Genomic DNA, 20,128 nt, shown 5'->3' on the forward strand with positions numbered 1-20,128 from the left:
GGTGGAGTTTGACCATTGCTTTGAAGATTTCAATGGAAATACGACAGCATTTGAGCTATTTGTACATCCCTTTTCTGTAAATGTGGATGAAGTCAGTGAGGAGCTTCAAATGGAACTTTTGGAACTTCAGTCTGATTCAGACCTCCGTAGCAAGTTCATAGAGCATCCCTTACAGGACTTTTACAGATGTGTTCCTGCACACAGATATGGCAAGATCCACAAACATGCACAGGTGATGTTATTCCTCTTTGGAAGTACCTATGTCTGGGAGCAGGCTTTCAGCCTGATAAATCTGAATAAGTCCAAACTGAGAAATGCTTTATCTGACTCTCATCTACATGACATTCTAACTTTGTCAGTTGAGCCTGATGTTGAGAGACTTGTAAAAACCAAGGACAGGCTTAATGTCTCCCACTGATATATGGCCTTTTATTTGAGTCAAATGTCGCACATGATAACACATCAGCATGCGCAGATGATGGCTGATGGCTCTAGGTCCATAAACATAGAGAGAACACACAAGAGCAAATACATTGACTGGATGGGACATGGCAATACATATTGTCATTTACATGTAGGTCAATATATTTTTATCATGACAAACATTCACTGACACATTAAACTCACCTGAGGAAACCAGAGCAGCTGAGGTGCTCGGCTGTTCCTAGTCTGATGATTCAGCTGCAGGTGGTCCTAAATATTTTAATAGTGAATCTAAAATGATATAACAAACAAGTGTATTATCGACATGGAGTAAATCATTTCCAGTTTTCAAATGATATTATTATTAAATTGCTAAACATTTTAATGTTGACATTCATTTTATATACATTTACTTAGTTCCATATGCTCAGAGTTTTATGTGCATACCTCCCTGTGTAAACATAACTCTGTATATCTGTATATATGTATATGGTATATATTATCATTATTATCATGCTCAACTTTTACACTATTCCTTCAGTATGCAACTTATACTTATCTCTGTTCACCAGTATATAACATATGTTCATCTTTTGCACCTCTCTCTATACAGTCAACATGTTGATATCCTCATCTGCATATGAGGCACTGACTCACTCAGCACTTCACTAGTTTGCGCTCTGGTTAGATGTTAAAATGTATTTCATGGTACTTGAACTTGATAGTAAAGTTAAAACGAATCAAAAACTCAATCTAATCTAATTTTGCTATATGAACAGTAATAATAGTCTTTTCACGCCCACTCAATTTCTAATTTCATAGCATACAATGAGGTGCAAAGTGCTATATACTGCAGCTAGTGTCAACTTGTACAGAGTTTTTCTTAAAAAAATCAAAATATAATTAGATAATTAAATATAATCAAAATGGCATACCTTTCTCCTTTGCACATTTCTCCCTCTCTTCTTCGCTGCGCTTTAGAAAGTGCGCGCCGGATGGCTTTTGCCATTTCATTTTCAGGACTATAGCTGTGACTCGTCTACACACTGCGCATCAGTGTGCATGCTAGCATGTTGTGACCATGACGTGTAACAGCTGCAGGGGCTATAAGTCAGAATCATAATTTCTTTTGCTTACGTTTAATTTATTTTTTATTTTAAAGTATTGTTGTACGTAAAGGGATGGCTCAGACTGTAGAAAAATAAATAGACATTATTATTTTAATAATATTTTTTTTCTCATTGCATATTTGGCGCCCCTCACTAGGTGGCGCCCTAGGCAAGCGCCTATGTCGCCTGTAGGAAGGACCGCCACTGCGTTTTGGACAAACAAGATGTTGTTTAACATATGACAACTTTAACTTTTCATGCTGTTATCATAGTTATGTCTCTCTCCACAGTGTTATGTCACTGACACAGCGTCAAATGTTAATATGTTTTTAGACCAACAGGGCACTAAAAATATGTATTGATATTGGCAGGACAAGAGCTAGTTAGCTCTGTCAGCATTTAGCCACCAGTTAACAGCTAACAGAGCTAACGGCTTACATCACAGCTAATCTTTAAAAAGACACTGCTGGACAGATTTTGATTTTTGTTAAATTATCACAACCAGCCCATTAAAACTGACCTTATTGTTAACTATCCTCAGTTTGAAAATAGGTGTGGACTGATGCCACTCTTTCAATGCCGAGTTTGACCTCTAACATGAATTCATCTACTGGTTATTTTTCTATCCCGTCCAATATTTAGAAGAGAAAGATCATTTTCTTCATGTTTTTCTTAAGTAAAACCAGAAGAGGCTGATAAAAGGTGTGATTTGGTGTATGGGGTTGCCACACCTTTACCTGGTTTACACTTGGTGGTGCATCTCACCAGAGCTCCTTCCTACTTTAGAACAGCAGCAGTGACAAGACAGTTTCCAATTATAGCAGGTAGCCACTCACTGAGGAATGTGAGTCCTGGTGGTACCTGTGCTTTAACATTGTACAGCAAAAGGTTTCATAGGAACTTGTTGATATCCAAACATTCATTCTTAATTTCCTCTAAGAGCTGGAAGAGTCACTTACATGCTCTCAATTTTAGCTGTGACTACTAACCCATGAAGCCTGCCTCAGAAAAAAGTCATGTTAATGTTTTATGAGGATGCACAAGCACACATGTGTCACACTATAGCTATTGCTGCCCAATGGTATCACACTGTTTCACTGAGCTACAGATGGTGGTAATGCACCGAGGAACATCACAAGGGCAGGGAGGAAGAAAGAAAGTTTAGCAAGTTTTTGAAACATTTTATAAAAGCCAGCTTTGCAAATGTTTTCAATTGAATGAAATGTATTCAACAGTTTAGTTTGACTTCAAGGATATACACAGTGGGATCTATCTTAGGCTTGCTGTGTCCTTGCTAGATTCAGACCAACACCACTGTGTATCATGCATGTTTTTTAACTAGCAAATGTACTTGTGCTTACCTGCGCACCCCTGGGTGTGTTGGTCTTAAAGTGAGGTTTGGTCAGGTGCAGTGATGGCAGATTACTATCTGGAGGCAGCAGAAAGTCACAGCGCTATAGACCAACAAAGCGCTTGCCTAAAATCAAAGGGCACTAGTGCATTTAGGGTGTGGCCAAGTCTATTTTGCTAGTTAAATGGTCGATAATCTGGGTGCAAAGTGAGGCACACAGTGCAAAGAGGTTGTGTGTAGAGTCTGAATTAGTCATGTGTGTGTATTAGGCAGGACATAAATTGGAAATTCCCCAATGTCATTTCCCATTCCCTTTAAGAGCCAGGTGCACCAGGACCTGCCACATATTTAAAGGGATATTCCAGTGTAAGTTTAATCCATGGTCTAACACACTTTGACACCGAGTACGACCCCACCTCGAGAAATAAAGTTTGCGGACTGCTAGCTTACGTAGTTTTAGCATCCTCAGAAATGACCGCACAACAACAATGCATGGCAGTAAATGGGTCCAAGTATAAATCACCATCAAAAAGCCACAAATAACGCTCAGAACAGCACCAAACTTCAGCAACATTAGAAACAGGGTCCCAGCACATATTTCGAGGCATCAAACATTTGATATTGTTGCCGGCTTTGTCGAAAAAGATAAACAAATGAATGAGCATGTATGTACACATAACATGCACTTGTCAAGAACATGTATATCACAACAGTCTTGCGTTTCAATGATTTCTACAGCTCCCATTTTTTTGTGATGGAATGAGAGGAACACATACTACTTTGTCACAAAAAAACATAAAACATTCATAAATGAACACTGAATGATGATGTACTTTATCATATATGTTCTGAAAATATGACCAATTCATTTGCTAGCCAGCACGGAATTCCTATATCCCTGTTGCTCATCAGGTCCACCATCAAGAGGTGTCCAATAACATGAGCAGTGCACCATAAGTCTTGTTTTCTAGCACTTGCCAACATCCAGATTGTTCAGCAGAGTGATTTCAATGGTTGGACGCTATGTGTAGGAAGCATTTATTGTTGATGTTGCAGTGCGCTATTTTGTGAAATCCCTCAGCCAATAAGGCACAGTGCCTAATGTAAGCTGGCATTAGCATCCTACTTTTTAAAAATCTAACCACATGAAAACACATAAGGCAACCTTGGTTCTCTAACATTAGAACAATACAGTCTAGTTACTGCCTGGGTACTTTGTTTGTCTAATTTATTTTCATGTGGTGTATTGTCCATATTTTATCAGCTTTGTGGAAACACGGACTGATGCCCCTAACGTTTTACTCTGCATTCACGGCTGCAGAAAGAGAGGTAACTTAAAGTCTGAGTCAGTGACACACTGTGAACAAAACCCATTTGTTGGGAGCTTTTCTTAAACAAACCCATAGTTTCCCTCTTTCCTTATTTGTTCGGTCCAGAATTGGCCATGTATTCAATAACCTGTGTAGACTGTCTTTAGGCTTATTAGGCTGTATTTTGATATGCTATAGTGTATGAAATATATTTATCTCAATTTATCAATTAATTTTCACAAAATTCACCAGACATCATCATTTAAGGGATTATTTTTTAAAAATTCTTAATTTTGGACTTCAGCATTTCTAAAATCCTGCTTACAGCCCTGCATGCAGCTAGTCTTATTTAGGGAGCTGAAGTTTTGTCTGACTCTTCTCTGTCATGCAAAAATGCGCACAGCAAGCTTTTATGTCATGTATTGACAAGGAGTGAGCTGCACATGTACAATTTATGAATTGTAATGGGGAAAGATTTCTTCCCCCTCCGCAAGAAATACATAAAATACATCTTTAAGAAATCTTGAGGAGGTTAAATTAGAGTGCCAAGAGCACGTCAACTTTTTAAAAAAATGGCATGGTTTGGGTACAGCTCAGGACAGGAAGGCACTGCAGCGGGTGATTAAAACCACCCGGATCATCACTGGTGCCCATCAGCACATCAGTGATATCAGTGAAGTGAGATGTCTGCACAGGACCCAAAAGATGGTATCCACTGCTGTACCATCAGACCACAAAACAGCTTCTTTTCTCAGGCTGAGTGACTCCTGAGCTCAACTCTCCATCACAAAAAAGCGATTTTGTGTGATCATAAAGGGACTACAACTTGCATTTAATGTACAACTCTGTTGAAAATGACAGTTAAATAAACTTTAAACTTTGTTGTCATGGATTCAACAACAACAATAACCCTTTAATTTGATGGGTCTGTGTTTTTTATCTTTCCACGCAACCCTTCGCATAGATTGTTTTGGAGTCACAATGTGCAGATTCCTGCAACATAAGCCTTGGAGCTGAACTCTCATATGAGAGCTGAGAAAGGATCGTAATCTTGTGTGTTCAAGGGGCTCCATCTAGGAGCAGAAGATTTGCATAATGTGATTTAGCATTTATATTGAAGTGTGCTTAATACCGCGGTTGATTTTACTCTCTGTTCTTGAATAGTCACTTCATGCTCTTTCATTCATCATTCAATAGATCAACTAAATCTGATAGGCGTTTGATAAACTTGTGTATGTCAAAGAATGGCACTTTTATGGTTGGAGATTAATACAGTGTGGTGTGAGATGGCTGCATTTTTAATCTCTGGGAATTCCTTCTTGTCTGTGATCTCCTCAAACGCATGTGGAGGAAGCCAGATGGAGTGGCTTGGTCATTGTTGCCCGGGCGACTCGATAGCATTATAGGCTAAAGCAAATTCTTTGGCTCAGTGGGCCCAAATGTTGTGTCCTTGACTGGATTCAGTCTGGGAAGATAGTGAAAAAAAATCTGATTTGTTTGGAATGCTGGAGTCAAGTCAAGTCACCAGATAATTACAGTCATAATATGTATATTCAAAATGCCACCCCAGTTCTTTCTGTCTCATTATTGCAGTGCAGACATAATTAGATAATTAGCTTTTCTCCCCGCCTCCTTTGTGCTGGCTGTCACTGGCTGTCACCACCCTACTGTGGTGTGGAGAAACCTGGCTGGCTAAAAGGTAGTCATGCTTCAGCAGGATTATTATGGCACTGTGAATGCTTGTTATGAACTTTAAAATGGCCACAGATGGTTGGGTGGTGGTGTCAGGCTGGGAGGGGGAAGATGTGCAGCATTATTGGCGACTGATAAGACTAATCACTTGAGCCTTATAGCCTGACTGGTTCTATCAATCTGTCTCACAGTGGTTCATAAACGTCTAAAGCATTTCCATGGTCACCAAGTGGTACTGGTATGGGCTGAGGTGGAGAGTCAAGGCATGAGAATGTATAACACGCAATAAAATACATGCATGCACACACACCTTTGTGAGACACTGCAACATATATCCATTTGAGGTTGAATGACCTTGCTGTCCTTTTTGTTCTGCTGGCTGGCTGCCTTGCATCTGTTGTTTGTACAGATAGTAGATTGTATATCAGAATGGCTGTAGTCCCTCAATGACAAACACTATATTAATGGATGATTAAAAAATAATGTCAAAAGAATACAACAATTTATGTGTTGGAGTGTAAAGGATTAAAACAGCCTGAAATTAAGTTTGAGTTTTGACCAATACTCATTTGGTACTACCAGTGCTGGCAATGGTATGTTTGTGTGGGACATGTCCCCAATGTATGGACATGGTCTAAAATGTTGATTTATTGTCTATTTAGCTTAATAAAAATAAGCATTTACATTGTGCCTGGTAGCTCATAACATTTATGCTTTACCTTGTGGTTGATTTAGATATTTTACAACAGACTGTGCAGCTTACAGGCTAGACCTTTATTTACCATATAAAGGACTTAGCAATTATTATATTTTAAGCAGCCCTGTTTATATCTTGTCTAACAGATATGAACAAATGGTATGGCTGTGCCTTCCAAACACCATACCTTTAGTAATTCAGACTTTTCTAACAGAACCATATATTGAAGTAAAATACACTTAACCAAAGCAGGATTGTTATTTCAACTGGTGTTACCTTATCTGTTTCGTAGTGATCTTTAGGTTTCAGGAGGAATGTTTTCATAGATTGGCTCATACCTTTTTGAGGCGCATGTTTCTTATGAGACTGGCAGGCACTGTTGCTTCAGGTCATACTCCCCTCCATGTGAAATTGAGAAATAACTCCGGCAAAGTTCACAAAAAACTTGGTAAGAATCATCTTCCACTGGCTTCACCCAGTTGTAAGAGTTGCCCAGTCTCTGTTGTGGCTGCATTATCACTTTTTGCCAAACTCTGCATCCCATTTATCCCAATTTTCTTCTTTATGGGGGTGGGACAGCAGAGACAGTGACAGGTTACTGACTGCGCATTTTGACTGACAGATGCTGACATAGACCAGTGATGACAGCTGTCTCTCCTTTCTTCACAGCCACTGGATAAATGACACATTTTAGTCGAAGCATCTGTCCCACAGTGAGTGATTAAAAGTGATTAAAATGCTGTCCAGTCCCGCACAAAGTGGGACATCTGGTTACCCTAACCAGTGTCAGTTTGCAGAGAGGCAAAGCTGCCATGTTGTTATGCTTCTATCATACTGGTCCTACAAGTGATTGTTTGTCCTCACTGACAGATTAAAAATGAGGGTAAACAACCAGGATTGGGTAGATCATTACTGTTCTTTTAAACTGGGGCACAAGACCAATGTGAAAGTGAAAGTGAAATTTAATGTCACACAGAAATGTCCATAGTGCACCCTCTTAGTATTTATCCTCACACCACACACTGCCTTACACTCCACTGTGGCTTTAGTCATAGTCTGACTGCCAGCTCATTAATATGAAAGCAAATACCTGCATTTTCGCTACACTGCTCGATCCAATGTGAATCCAGCCTAACTGTTAACCCACACAATCCCTGATAATATCTGTTATTGGCCTTGTTTGAGCTGGAGTAACACACCAAGATCTTCACTCATTCTCCAGGTCCGCTTTTCGCTGTTATTGTTATTGTTGGGTGGAGCAAGTGGCTTGAAGACACTGCAGCTGTCATAGGCCAGCATTGTGTTTACTGTACAACTCACAATCTGCTGCATCATCTCAGCGGCTGGCTGCCTGTAAGCAACAGTGAGAAAAAACACATCAAACCTTAAATACATACAGACAGCTTCTGAACATACAATTAGGAAATAATAATGTGTCTGTTACACTGACAGAGATTTTAGTGGCCCTGGTCGTCTGCTGGACATCAAGAGGGTGGGAGACTGGTAGGACCAGCTGCCAAGTGCCTGTTCTTGGCTGCCCACCTGTGACACAACCCCCCTAGGTGCCTTGATAGATACATTGTTCAACCAGAGAGAGGGATGGACTGCCACTTGCTGCTATATTGTTTTGCAATGGCTACCTTTTACAAATGCTTAAGTCATGACTGACTATTTTTATTTTACTATAGAAGGAAAGCAAAAGCACCTCAAGTAAAAAGTCAAAAGAGATTGTAAACAAAAAAAGCTATATACATAACTTTTAGTATCAAAGAGCATTGTTCAAGTCATCTTGTCTTTTCTTTTTATTTAATTTTGTGATAAATGTCATACCTTGAGCAATATATCGTAAAGATATCATGCCAAGTGTTTTTGGTATCATTACAGCCCTAGTAATGATACATTTTGTTACTACTCAAGTCAGGAGTTCGCTCCACCACTGAGGCACCAGAGCAGAGAAGAGCTGTGACTTGGCTGAGCGACCTTGTTTGCTCTCAGTGATTTTGGTACCACCTGGCCAGCTGCTGTAGTAGAGCGAAGTGCTCTCACTGGGGTGTTAGGTCTGACCAGCGTTTGGAGGTCTTTGCAGTTCAGTTGATGGCCTTGAAGGCCAGCACCATTGTCTTGAATCAAATGCGGGCCGCAAAAGGAAGCCAGTGGAGGTCACAGCGTAGGGGGGTCACATGGAAGAATCTGGATAGATTGAAAACAAGGCAAGCTGCAGAATTCTGGATATTTAGTCACAGAGGCTGGAAGGCCAGCCAGGAGCAAGTTGCAGTAGTCCAAGCTTGCACTTGGACCAGGAATTGCATTGCATCCTTTGAGGTAACATCAGATCCTGCAGATGTTAACAGAGGGCAAATCTTCAGGTTCGGGCCACAGCAGTGATGTTGGGGATGCAGGATAGTCTGGCGTCGAGGATTGTGCCCAGGTTGCCCACAGTCAGTGAAGGCGATACTGTGAGGTCCTCGACAGTGGCTGACAGGTCCATGCGAGGGCAGTCTTTCCCCGGAATGAAGAGGAGTTCAGTTTTATGAAGGTTAGGCTTGAGGTGATGCACAGCGGAGATGTCTGCCAGACATTCCGAGATACAACGTTGGTATCAGAGGGTGGGGGAAAAGAGAGGAACAGTTGGGTGTTGTCTGCATAACAGTGGTAAGAGAATCTATGCAATGTGATTGCAGAGCCAAGTGATCTAGTGTGTACTGATAACAGAAGTGTATGGGCATAGAATACTGCCATAAACCGCACGCGCACAAATCAAACATCCGCATGTGCATTTTTTTCCCCCAAGCGCTTTTCCATGCACTCGCAAGCTATTTTTTATCCTGCATCTCTGCCCCCGGCGCAATATTGTGGCCTGCAAGGAGAAAAACAGCTCGAGTGTGCACAGAGTCCACTCGCAATACTTTCCCCTGCTCGCACGTGTGCAGACTGCTCGCTCAGGAAAGCCTCCCCTCCTCCCTCAGAAAACTTTCCCCCTGCTCACATGTGAGTGATTTTTTTTAGTGGGCGGTTTTTGTCAGTAAGGGGGCGGGCCTGGGGGCATGCCAATCACCACTGTATCCCTGAATATAATTGGGTGAGTGTATTGTCAATGGGACAGCAGGGTAAGGCAACACCACCAGGACAAATGGGACAAACCACACAGCCCTGAATGCCTGAATGACATGTATTTTGATTTGGTATCTTGACTTGAATGTTTACAAAATGTCACACAGAGCAACAAACTTCAGTATGTTTGTCTGAGTGCTGTCTTTTCTTTCCTCCATCACTGACATTAATCTGATAATAGAACTCCAGGCCATAAGCGTCATTTGGACCGCTGGATTTTAAACTCTATAATCTCTCATGTAAATACCCAACTGAGTGATCAATGCATTCATTGTGTCATTATATATTTTTTTTTCTCGAAAAAATCGAAATAACAACAAAATGTACATTTTAACAAGTTTAATTATAGCTACATTTATCAATACTCATATCATGGCACATAGTAAACCATAATTATTGCATATATTTACACAAGATTTTAATAGAGAAAACTCAGGTAACAATTAAAAATAACTTATTTGATTATGAAACATGTTAATTATATAATTCATATATAATATATAAAATAGATATAATAAAAAAAAAATCGAAAAAGCTGGAAATGAGCACATCTAAAACAAAAACAAAGAGCTGTTCACAGTCTGCAGATTACCTCCGCTCTCCTCGCACAGTTACCACACACGGGCTTGTGGCATTTCAAGTGCTCCTTGAATAAGATGCAGCACTGGCCATCTTCTGGTACATCTTCTTTTTTTGTGATTAAAATATGACGATGAGGACCTCAACGATTGGCCTTTCTTTCCTTCACAAACTATGTTGAAACTGCGTCTTAAACAGCCCAATTTTCAAAAAAATCCCCTAAACCCCGTTTAAAAAAACACTCTCTGGGCAGTGATGCCAATATCTGACCACTTTTCCAGTAATGAGTAACCTAACACGTTAATATTTCAATACCAGTAATTAGATTAATGTTACGTATTCAAGTCATTGTGCGTTACTATTATTTTTGTCATTCTCCATGGTAAAAAAATATATTTTTGCTTTCTCGCGTCTCAGGGAGTGACGTCACGTCTGCGATAAGTCACGTTTTCAGCAACTCACGTGTAACACCACGCACAAACACAAATGACAATGGAGGGAGGAGAGATGAGCTGGAAATACAGTCATTATTTTGAGTTTGTCAGCTAAAGATACTCTGTGCTGGTGACAAAGCACTATCAAGCTTCAAATGAGTTTAAAGGAGTAATCAGTAATCAGATTACTTTTGCGGGTCTAAAGCCCCGGATGTTTTGCACTAGCAACGCAACTGCATAAGCCTATGTCCAGATTCAGATGTGTGTCAATATAGTAGGGTATTTCTCCATATGGGCGAGGCTTTTATTTAACTCTGAACACATCTTATGCTCAGCAAAGATGGAAAATATAATATAACCAACTTATTATTACTGTTCAAAAGAGTTATAGAGAGAGAGCCGGATTTGGAGCACACATTCATTTAAGTTTACTAGCGATTCAACTTATAAATAAATGTGTTGCTCCGGCCACAGACTATACAGGCTCCAGCTCTTTCCTTGGTTCAGTCCGAGCTTTCAATGGTCAGGCTCGAACAGCTCCGTCCAGACGTGCTGGGTTAAGAAAAAAAAAAAAAAAAAGGTGCGAACAGGCAGCGAGTGCTGTCAGCAAACACAGCGACATGTTTCCGAACATAAATCTGCATTTCATTAAGAACATGCAGCCAAGCAGCGATTCGCCTCTAATTGAGGCCGGCTTTTATTTACTCAAACTTGTATCCAGACCTGGTGGACTGGGATCAGTATTTGAGTGCACGCTGCTGACCTAATTGCAATTCTGTTAGCATTAAAGAGGATGGAAGAAGTGACGGCAAATAAACTACTCGTTCATGCATTAAAACAGGACCAGGCACTGAGATTTCATATAAGCTGTTGTTTAGCCCAATCAGGGGAAAAACATACAGTTCATGCAGTAAATAGGGCAACGATTACCCTACTACAGGTCTACAGAACAAAAGACGAGTTAGACAAAGATGGCCATGGACACTCTTTTTAAGAGACACAAGATTGATGTGCAGAATAAGAAATACTGTAAAATGATGAGACTGTTGTACAGCAGGTGGCGGTATGTGCCTGACAATTGTTCGTGTTCCGCCTGTACTGTCAGTAACCATAGCTGACTGCAAGGAGGTAGCGTTAATTTCGTATCTAAGAAAAGCATAGCTTGCCATATCATTTACTTTGTTTGACAGACAATACAGATACTTTAATACATATTGCAGTACTTGCTATAGGCTTATGTGCTGCTCTCATATCGAGAGTTGCTGACGCCTATCATTAACTACAGGCCTTCTATCTTTATGATGATGATGATAATGATGATAATGATGATGATGATGGTGATGATTATTATTATTGCGTTTATTATTTTAGTTTTTAAATATTACGTTTATAATTTTCAGGGAGAAAGAAGTAGCCTAGATCGAGAATATGAACAAAACAGTTTTACCAAAATAAAAAATGTCTTTTTGCAACAGGGTCCAACTTACAAAAAATGATCAGCATTTTATCAGATTAATGTCAGTGATAGAGGAAAGAAAAGACAGCACTCAGACAAACATACTGAAGTTTGTTGCTCTGTGTGACATTTTGTAAACATTCAAGTCAGGACACCAAATCACAATACATGTCATTCAGGCATTCAGGGCTGTGTGGTTTGTCCCGTTTGTCCTTGTGGTGTTGCCTTACCCTGCTGTCCCATACACTCACCCAATTATATTCGGGGATACAGTGGTGATTGGCATGCCCCAGGCCCGCCCCCTTACTGACAAAAACCGCCCCCTAAATAAAGTCACTCTGGCGGAAAAAATGCGCGTGCGGATGTTTTATTACGTGCGCAATTTATGGCAGTATTCTATGCCCACAGAAGTGGTCCTAGTAGCTTCCAGGGACACCAGTTTTTAGAAAGCAGGTTTTGGACAAGGAGCTGTCCCTGTGACCTGAAAATTGTGATTTGTGCGATTTATGATTTGAACCAGGTTAGAGCAGAGTCAGCTATGCCAAGTTCAGCCAGAATTGAGGGGATGATTTGGTGGTTGACTGTGTCAAACATAGAAGATAGGTGGAGGATAATGAAGATGGATGAATGGGACAAGGCTCTGGCCACATGGAGGGGCTCAGTTACTTGGAGAAAGGCCGTTACAGTGGAGTGAGCAGTCCTGAAGTCTGACTGATTAGAGTCAAGGAGGCTGTGTTGTGAAAGATAGGAGGACAGTTAGTTGTAGTCCATTTCCAAGACATTTGAAATACTGCCTGCAAATATGAGCACACTTGTCATTTTATAGCTACGTGAATGAAAATGCATGTCGGATAGTTTCATAGCATCCTGTCGCTTACTTTTGTTGGCACCTTTATGTGAAAATGAATTTTATGTTAGCACCAAATGATTTATTAAGAGCTAGTTATAGAAAATCAATTCTGGAATTTCAGAATTGATTTGTTGGAAAGGCGTTTTATGGGGATCTTATGTGAGTTGGGAAGTCAATACCAAGACATTGGCATTTTGTTGTCAACGTCTTCCCATTGGCAAATGATGACATCTCTGCAAGGTCTTCCCAGTGAGCTCCCCATACTATGTCTTTCCTATGTCTTTAATAACTTGCATCAATGTCTGCAAGACGTATGTGTATGAAGGGGTGTTGCTAAAAGTAGCTGCCGTTAGTTACTCATCTCTGTTAACTGTTCAGCTGAGTTAGCAGTCCTGTTTGCTGACTCATCCCTGGGGCACCAGGATCCAAGCCCAGCAATATCACTTCCATTGTGTATTTTTTGTCATCAAAATACCTTCTGTCTTCTCAGGCAGAGGCAGTTTTGATCTGTTTTGTTCCATTTCCACAGTGCTTGCTGTGAGCTGCCAGTCCAGCTTGCAGACGTGGACTGCTAGCTCCACACCAGCGTAATGCACAGTCAGAGTGATTGGTTACTGCAAATGGCAGTCAATATCCACAAGTCCACACCCCCCATAGCTGCCTGAGGAAACATGTAATTATGGCAAGGCAATTAGCAGTCCACAAGTACTTTCATGGGAATATTCAATGGAAAGATTTCCCGGGAGACATCTTTCTTCAGTAGTGTATCTCAGTGAATGGCTCTCATCGCACAGTTTGCACTGAATGAGTTGAAAGTTGGCTCTGGCCCAGTACACATAAACAACTTTCAAAGACCAGTCCACTATGAGGCTGGCTAACTGAACATGGACTAAAAAAATAAAACAGTATAAGCAGATGATTATGCCGAGATGTGTTGCTAAAACTGGCTTAACAGCAAAACCATTGTTTTCCTATAGTGTGGTGTGTCTGGCGTGTACTTAGCTCTTGCGATACATACATTGTCATACATTGTGTTTTTGAACCATTTTTTTTAGAAGTTGAAATATTCTCAACTTCCCTGTGCAAGGCATGGAAATGCTCTGTTTCGCAGTAGTAGCCACCATTTCAAATCTTATATACAAATAAATCTCATGTAACTCATAGTCACTGAATCAAGGACTGAGGCAACAGTGATTGTGATGTCATTTTCTTCATTTTTTATGCTATGTCAATTATTAAATCATGTAATACATCGCCTTATAAGTACCGTATTTTCTGGACTGTAGAGCGCACCTATGTATAAGCTGCATCCGCTCGATTTAAAAAAAAAAAAAAAAAAAAAAAAAAAAAAGATATACAAGCCGCACCGGGCTATAAGCCGCAGATATCTATGTTGAAAAATTAGATATTTACTGCATGTACAGAACGATTTTGTTCTGTAAATGTACATGTATGTACCTGAACAGATTTCCGAACAATGCCTTTTAACAACTTTGCTGATTAAAACGGAACAGAACCAAGAGAAAATCACCGGTATTTATTTTCCTTCAGTTCTCCTGTGTTTGAAACCACAAGTCACTTTAATCATCTTCGCTGAAACCCATGAAGTCGTCTTCTTCAGTGTCGGAGTTGAACAGCCTCAGAAGCGCTTCGTCACATCTGTCTCCATCAGTCTCGCTCTCCGTGTCACTGTCATCCTCCGGTGAAGTTGGCTCTGAAGGTGCGCCGCTCTCTTCGCGTTGCAGTCCAGCCTTTCGGAACCCGTTGGTGATGGTGGATTCTTTCACAGCACTCCACGCTGTTAGGATCCGCTGACAGACATCAGAAAAGGATGCTTTTCGCATGCGGCCAGTTTTTGTGAAAGACTTCTCACCACTTGTCATCCAAGTCTCGATGGCCTTCAACTTAAAACTTGCATCATACGAACTTCTTCGTGTGGTTTCCATGATGAAGGGGCGAGGATTTGAAAATAATTACCAGTTAGTAATTTGTCGCGCGTGTTCTATCTGCTAAAGAAAAAGTAGCGTAGGCTATTCTTCTTTGCATTGATTTTTCGTCTCTTATTTTTGATTCGAATTCCGGTTAGAGCGCCCCTAGCGGTGGAAGAAAAATCCACAGAATAGCCGCACCTTTGTATAAGCCGCATGGTTCAAAACCTAGGAAAAAAGTAGCGGCTTATAGTCCAGAAAATACGGTAATACTCATTTGACAAAACATGATTCATTGAAACACAAATGTCTTTTTCATGTTACACTATAGTTCAGGAAATATATATTGATAATTGATAAGTAATTGATAAGTTATGAACTCAAAAAGAAAAAGTAGCCGGATTATTTGTTATAGTTGAATTAAGGTTTCTGATAATGCTTCAAAATGGACAACACTGTCATCTATTTTTGTTTGTGAGACACAGTTGTTATGGTCAATTTAGGGGCTACTTCTTTTGTGTAAATGAAGTGTACTATCTAATTAATCTGTATTGATGGATATATATATATATATGTATATATATATATATATATATATATATATATATATCTATATATATATATATATATATGTGTGTGTGTGTGTGTGTGTGTGTGTGTGTGTGTGTGTGTGTGTGTGTGTGTGTGTGTAAATAATGTAAGATGAGAATTTACATTTATATTTTTGTGGGAGGGCCACATTCTGCCCACCGGCTGCCATTTGCCTATTCACAGCTGCTTTAAAGGATTTTTAATTAACTGTTTCTCCATTTTCTCTCTATAGGTGACAAAGATGCTGGCAGTAGTGGTGATCCTATTCGCTCTGCTATGGATGCCCTACCGGACTTTAGTTTTAATTAATTCTTTTGTGTCCACACCATATCAGAATGCCTGGTTCCTCCTGTTTTGTCGTACATGCATTTATGCCAACAGTGCTATAAACCCTGTCATATACAATGCCATGTCTCAGAAGTTTCGCTCTGCATTTCGAGGGCTTTACCGTTGCAAGCGGCCCGAGGGAAATCAGAGAACACTGTCGATGATCCAAACTGGCCTCACCACTGTCCAAGGACAGAGAACCTACCAGGCCAATAGCAATGGGATGAATGATAAAGCAAGGAGAGCCATCCAGCAGACTGGAAGTGGCCATCAGGAGACAACAACAGTCAGTGGAAAAACAGCAGACCATCCCATCAACCCCAGCCCAGCTATTTTCAACTTTGGTGGATGTCCAACTGGTGATGAGAACTTTAGTGATGATTTGCTTTCATCAACTAATCACAGTTGACTCTGCAGACAGACATACAGCAAATGATAAGCATGTAAACATGTCCATATGAATATATTTCAGACTATCTTTTTTTTTTTTTTAAGTATTTTTTTGGCCTTTTCTGATAGAACAGCTGAAGAGTTAGACAGGAAACAGGGTAAGAGACGGGGAGTGACACGCAGCAAAGGGACCCGGGCCGGGAGTCGAACCCGGGTCCGCTGCAGAGCCTCGGCACATGGGTCGCGCGCGCTACCGACTGAGCTATGCGGCGCCCCATATTTCAGACTATCTTTGAATTTGTAAATACCACTGCAATCCAGTGAAAAAATCCAACAATTGAGCTGTTTCCATCTGGTGATAAAAAGGCTCTGAATTACACATGGTCAGGATCTGCTTTAGATGATGATCATAGTGAAGAAATCTTTGACATGCATTTATGTCATGATTGGTAAGAGAAAAAAGATGATTGGCAAATGGTATAATTCGCACTGTGGCATGGTAACATTATGTCTTTGCCCACAAAATGTCAAATGTGAAGAGTTTGTTCAAGGCAACAGAAGCCAAGAGGGATATGCTGCAATGATTGTACAGCCTGCAGCAGTTAGCACAGAAACCTAGGGCATGGGCCCTGGTGCAGCCAATACAGGTGCAGATCTTGGTGAACTTTGACGGCAGAAAGGAGAAGGCTTCTGTGTGAACAGCAGTTAAAACTGGGTCATTCAGTCCTAAAACTGACATTTAATAGAATTAAACATTTAATTTAAAGCTATTATTAGTCTATGTTTCCCCTTCAAAAACACACAGTGGACTCCTAATGAACCAATATCATGCTTTCCTAGAATTGTTTTACCCAGTGATATAATAAACATCAATTATTATGAATTCAATAAACAAATAATGAATAATCTGCATAATGATGCAGCTTGAATAATCTGTCCAAGTCACCATCTCCACTGACTGGTGCAGAAACATGTGACACACTCTTGTGTATAAAAAGCTTTTAAAGAATCTTTTAGTTTTGTACAATAGAAAATACAGACTCAAACATGAGACAAAAGATTAATGTGCATCTCTTTAGAAGATGTCAAGCCCATAGTGATTGGAGAGAAAGGAATAACAACTTCTTTGCTTGATCCAAGGTACTGAGTATGCAAAATGTTAGAGGACATGACTGGATCTCTGAGTGAAGAGCTCTCCATACAGCTACATATTCCATATGAATGGAGTCTCAGAGTCCCAAACGGATTATGGATGTTCTTTATGGATGGTTGCCACTGAGCAGATCTCTTCCGGAGATGCTCCTTTCCACAGCAACCAGGAGGTTGCAGCTCCGCGGTGGCACTCCTGCCCCACTTGAATGCCTGCTGGATCATGTTCCTGAGCCATTGGGACAGTCTGCCCTTTGACAACATCTACACAGACACTTGTGCATAAAGAAAACCAAGAGTTGGGCTGGTCAAAATCTGCAAATCTGAAAGAACCTTGGGGAGAAAGGCTGGGTTGTGGCGTAGCACCCCATCCTCTGGCCTTAACATGAACCTCATGGACTGATAGGGCAGGCATCTCTACTTCTCCCTTTTTAGGGAGAAAAATGTTATGGTTTCATGGTTATTCTGACCCTTTGGTAAGACATAAACTGTGGTACTGCTAGACAGTGTTGGGCACCTTACTTTTAAAAAGTAATTAGTTATAGTTACTAGTTACTTCTTCCAAAAAGTAATTGAGTTAGTGACAGAATTACCCCACTATAAAAGTAACTACTTACCAGAAAAAGTAACTTTGGGGTTACTTTTAATTATTCCGCCCTTTTGAGCTCGGCATTCACTTTAGCGTACTCGGCATCTATGTATTTAGAAAATGTCTTTCTGCATGGTGGACTGGCACCCGCTCTCCTCGGTATTTTACCAGTGAGTGCCCTGAAGGACTCTGATTCAACTGTTGATAACTGGAGCATGTTTTCAACAACATACTGTACCTGCCAATCATTGCATTCAGTTTAGTCTGTGTCACAAGTTTTTGGTAAGCTGGAGCAGAAAAATCCAGCTTTAGCTGCTTGGACAGCTCCGTGTCCTTCTTTGTTAGCAGAGCTCACGTTAGCCACACCTGGCTTGCTATCATCATTAACAGTCAACAACGGTGTTTTTGGCCACTAATGTTGTAGAAGCATGTGGCACTGAAAGATGCTTCATTTGATTAGAGTTGCTTACAACAGACGTGGAGATTAAAGTCGTGTCTGTACTTCCACTTTGAAAATGTTAACTTTACCTCCGGACTCCACATTTCTGCAGCTCACCTCTGCTAGTGTGCACCTGCTGTGTGCGTGTTTGGTTTGTGTATAAACTGAACACTGCCACTGATTGGCTTACGAACTCTCACTTTATCTTAGAGAGCCAATCACCATCACTTATGCGATTGTCCCGCACCTCCCTCCTCCTCCCTCACCGGAGAAAACTAAAACAGCTCTGCTCTTCCGGTGACTGAGAGCCAAATCGGATGAACAGATTCAATGAGCAGCTTCAATTTGTAACGCGCCATATTTAAAAGTCGGTAACGATGGAGTAGAGGTAAGATCGGGCCTAAAAAAAATCCAGCCCGACCCGACCCAGGCCCGACCCAGGCCCAGACCCAGGCGGGTATTAAAGCCCGACCCAGCCCGAGCCCGACCAATTAACTTGATTTGCAGGCCCGAGCCCGAAGCAAACCCGAAATTTCATATTTTATTTGTGAGGACTCGGGAGGAGGAGGGGTGATTTATGATAACAAATTAAAGCCTGTCTTTTGTAACGAAATCTAAGTTAAACAAGACTGTATAAACATTTACATCTTTTATATTTCTGTGTCTGCAGAGGTTACATTAACTGACAATTTTCCATCATTGACGGATTTTTTTAAGTACAGTACAGCTGTTTAAATGCCTGCTCAGCATCGAGGTGCCAGTCTTTTTGCTCTCGAATGAAAGCAAAGCGCCACATTGACTACATTCAGCGAAGCCAACGCAAGTTTCTGCAATCTTCAACATTCTTCTGCATTTTCAACAATCAATTGGAAGCTTTTCCACACCTCACTCTTACCGGTGCATGTTTGCCTTTTCAGGTCCCCTGTCTTTAGTTTTTCCTTGACTTCTTGCTGCTCCATATTGGGGATACCAGGTCAAAATAGATGCAGACTTGCGGAGGGGAAGATTATTAAGAGGGCGGCGTTCACGTGCGCGGAGCATGCTCTGGCTCTGCGGCTCCTGTTTAGTAGTTAAATAGCAATTACCTTACAGCGCCTTCTCTGTTTTATCCAAATTATTTATTTTATAACAAGTATTCCTTAGTTTAGTATCTACACATTGTTTTAGTATACATTTTTATAAACATATATTTATTAAAAAAAAAAGTCAGCGAGAGAGAAGCCCGGCCCGACCCTACCCGAACGTAATGATTGACATTTTAGGCCCGACCCGGCCCAAAATTCGGGTCGGGTCGGGCTCGGACTCGGGCTTGGGCTTAAGATCTTACCTCTACTATGGAGGTAGTAATGTTAGATTATCCGTTACTGGAAAAAAGTTATGCCGTTAGTAACGCCGTTTATTGTAACGCCGGTATTCCCAACACTGCCGCTAGATAGCAGAATACAGTCATTGGTCCCCAGATGTGTTCTTCCCCACAAAGGTAGGGTTGATGGGAAGTGTATTTGGTTGGTTGCAAAACGCAGTGTCACTGCAAGTGGCCACCAAATTCTACACGCTGGTTCTTTTCGGGTGTGAAAAACATGGAGACAATGACGATTACTGTTTACTGCTTTACATGGACCTGTGATATTAAAATCAGTGTTTGATATTTTTTATATTTGAACAAAGTCCATCAACGACCAAACATACTGAAGACATCTAAT

General features: G+C 40.7%; 1 protein-coding gene across 2 annotated transcripts in view; it reads left to right on the forward strand.

Moving 5' to 3' along the window:
- The window catches only part of trhr2 (thyrotropin releasing hormone receptor 2), a 58,967-nt gene extending 39,355 nt beyond the window's left edge, over positions 1 to 19,612 (forward strand). For both annotated transcript variants that reach the window (XM_037106171.1, XM_037106172.1), the window contains exon 6: positions 15,764 to 19,612. In XM_037106171.1, coding sequence (XP_036962066.1) covers positions 15,764 to 16,267 — 504 coding nt within the window. In that variant the 3' untranslated portion in view covers positions 16,268 to 19,612. The remainder of the gene's footprint in view (positions 1 to 15,763) is intronic.
- The last annotated feature ends 516 nt before the right edge of the window (positions 19,613 to 20,128 follow it).

The sequence above is a fragment of the Acanthopagrus latus genome, chromosome 8 (assembly GCF_904848185.1).
Source record: "Acanthopagrus latus isolate v.2019 chromosome 8, fAcaLat1.1, whole genome shotgun sequence".
Taxonomy (NCBI): domain Eukaryota; kingdom Metazoa; phylum Chordata; class Actinopteri; order Spariformes; family Sparidae; genus Acanthopagrus; species Acanthopagrus latus.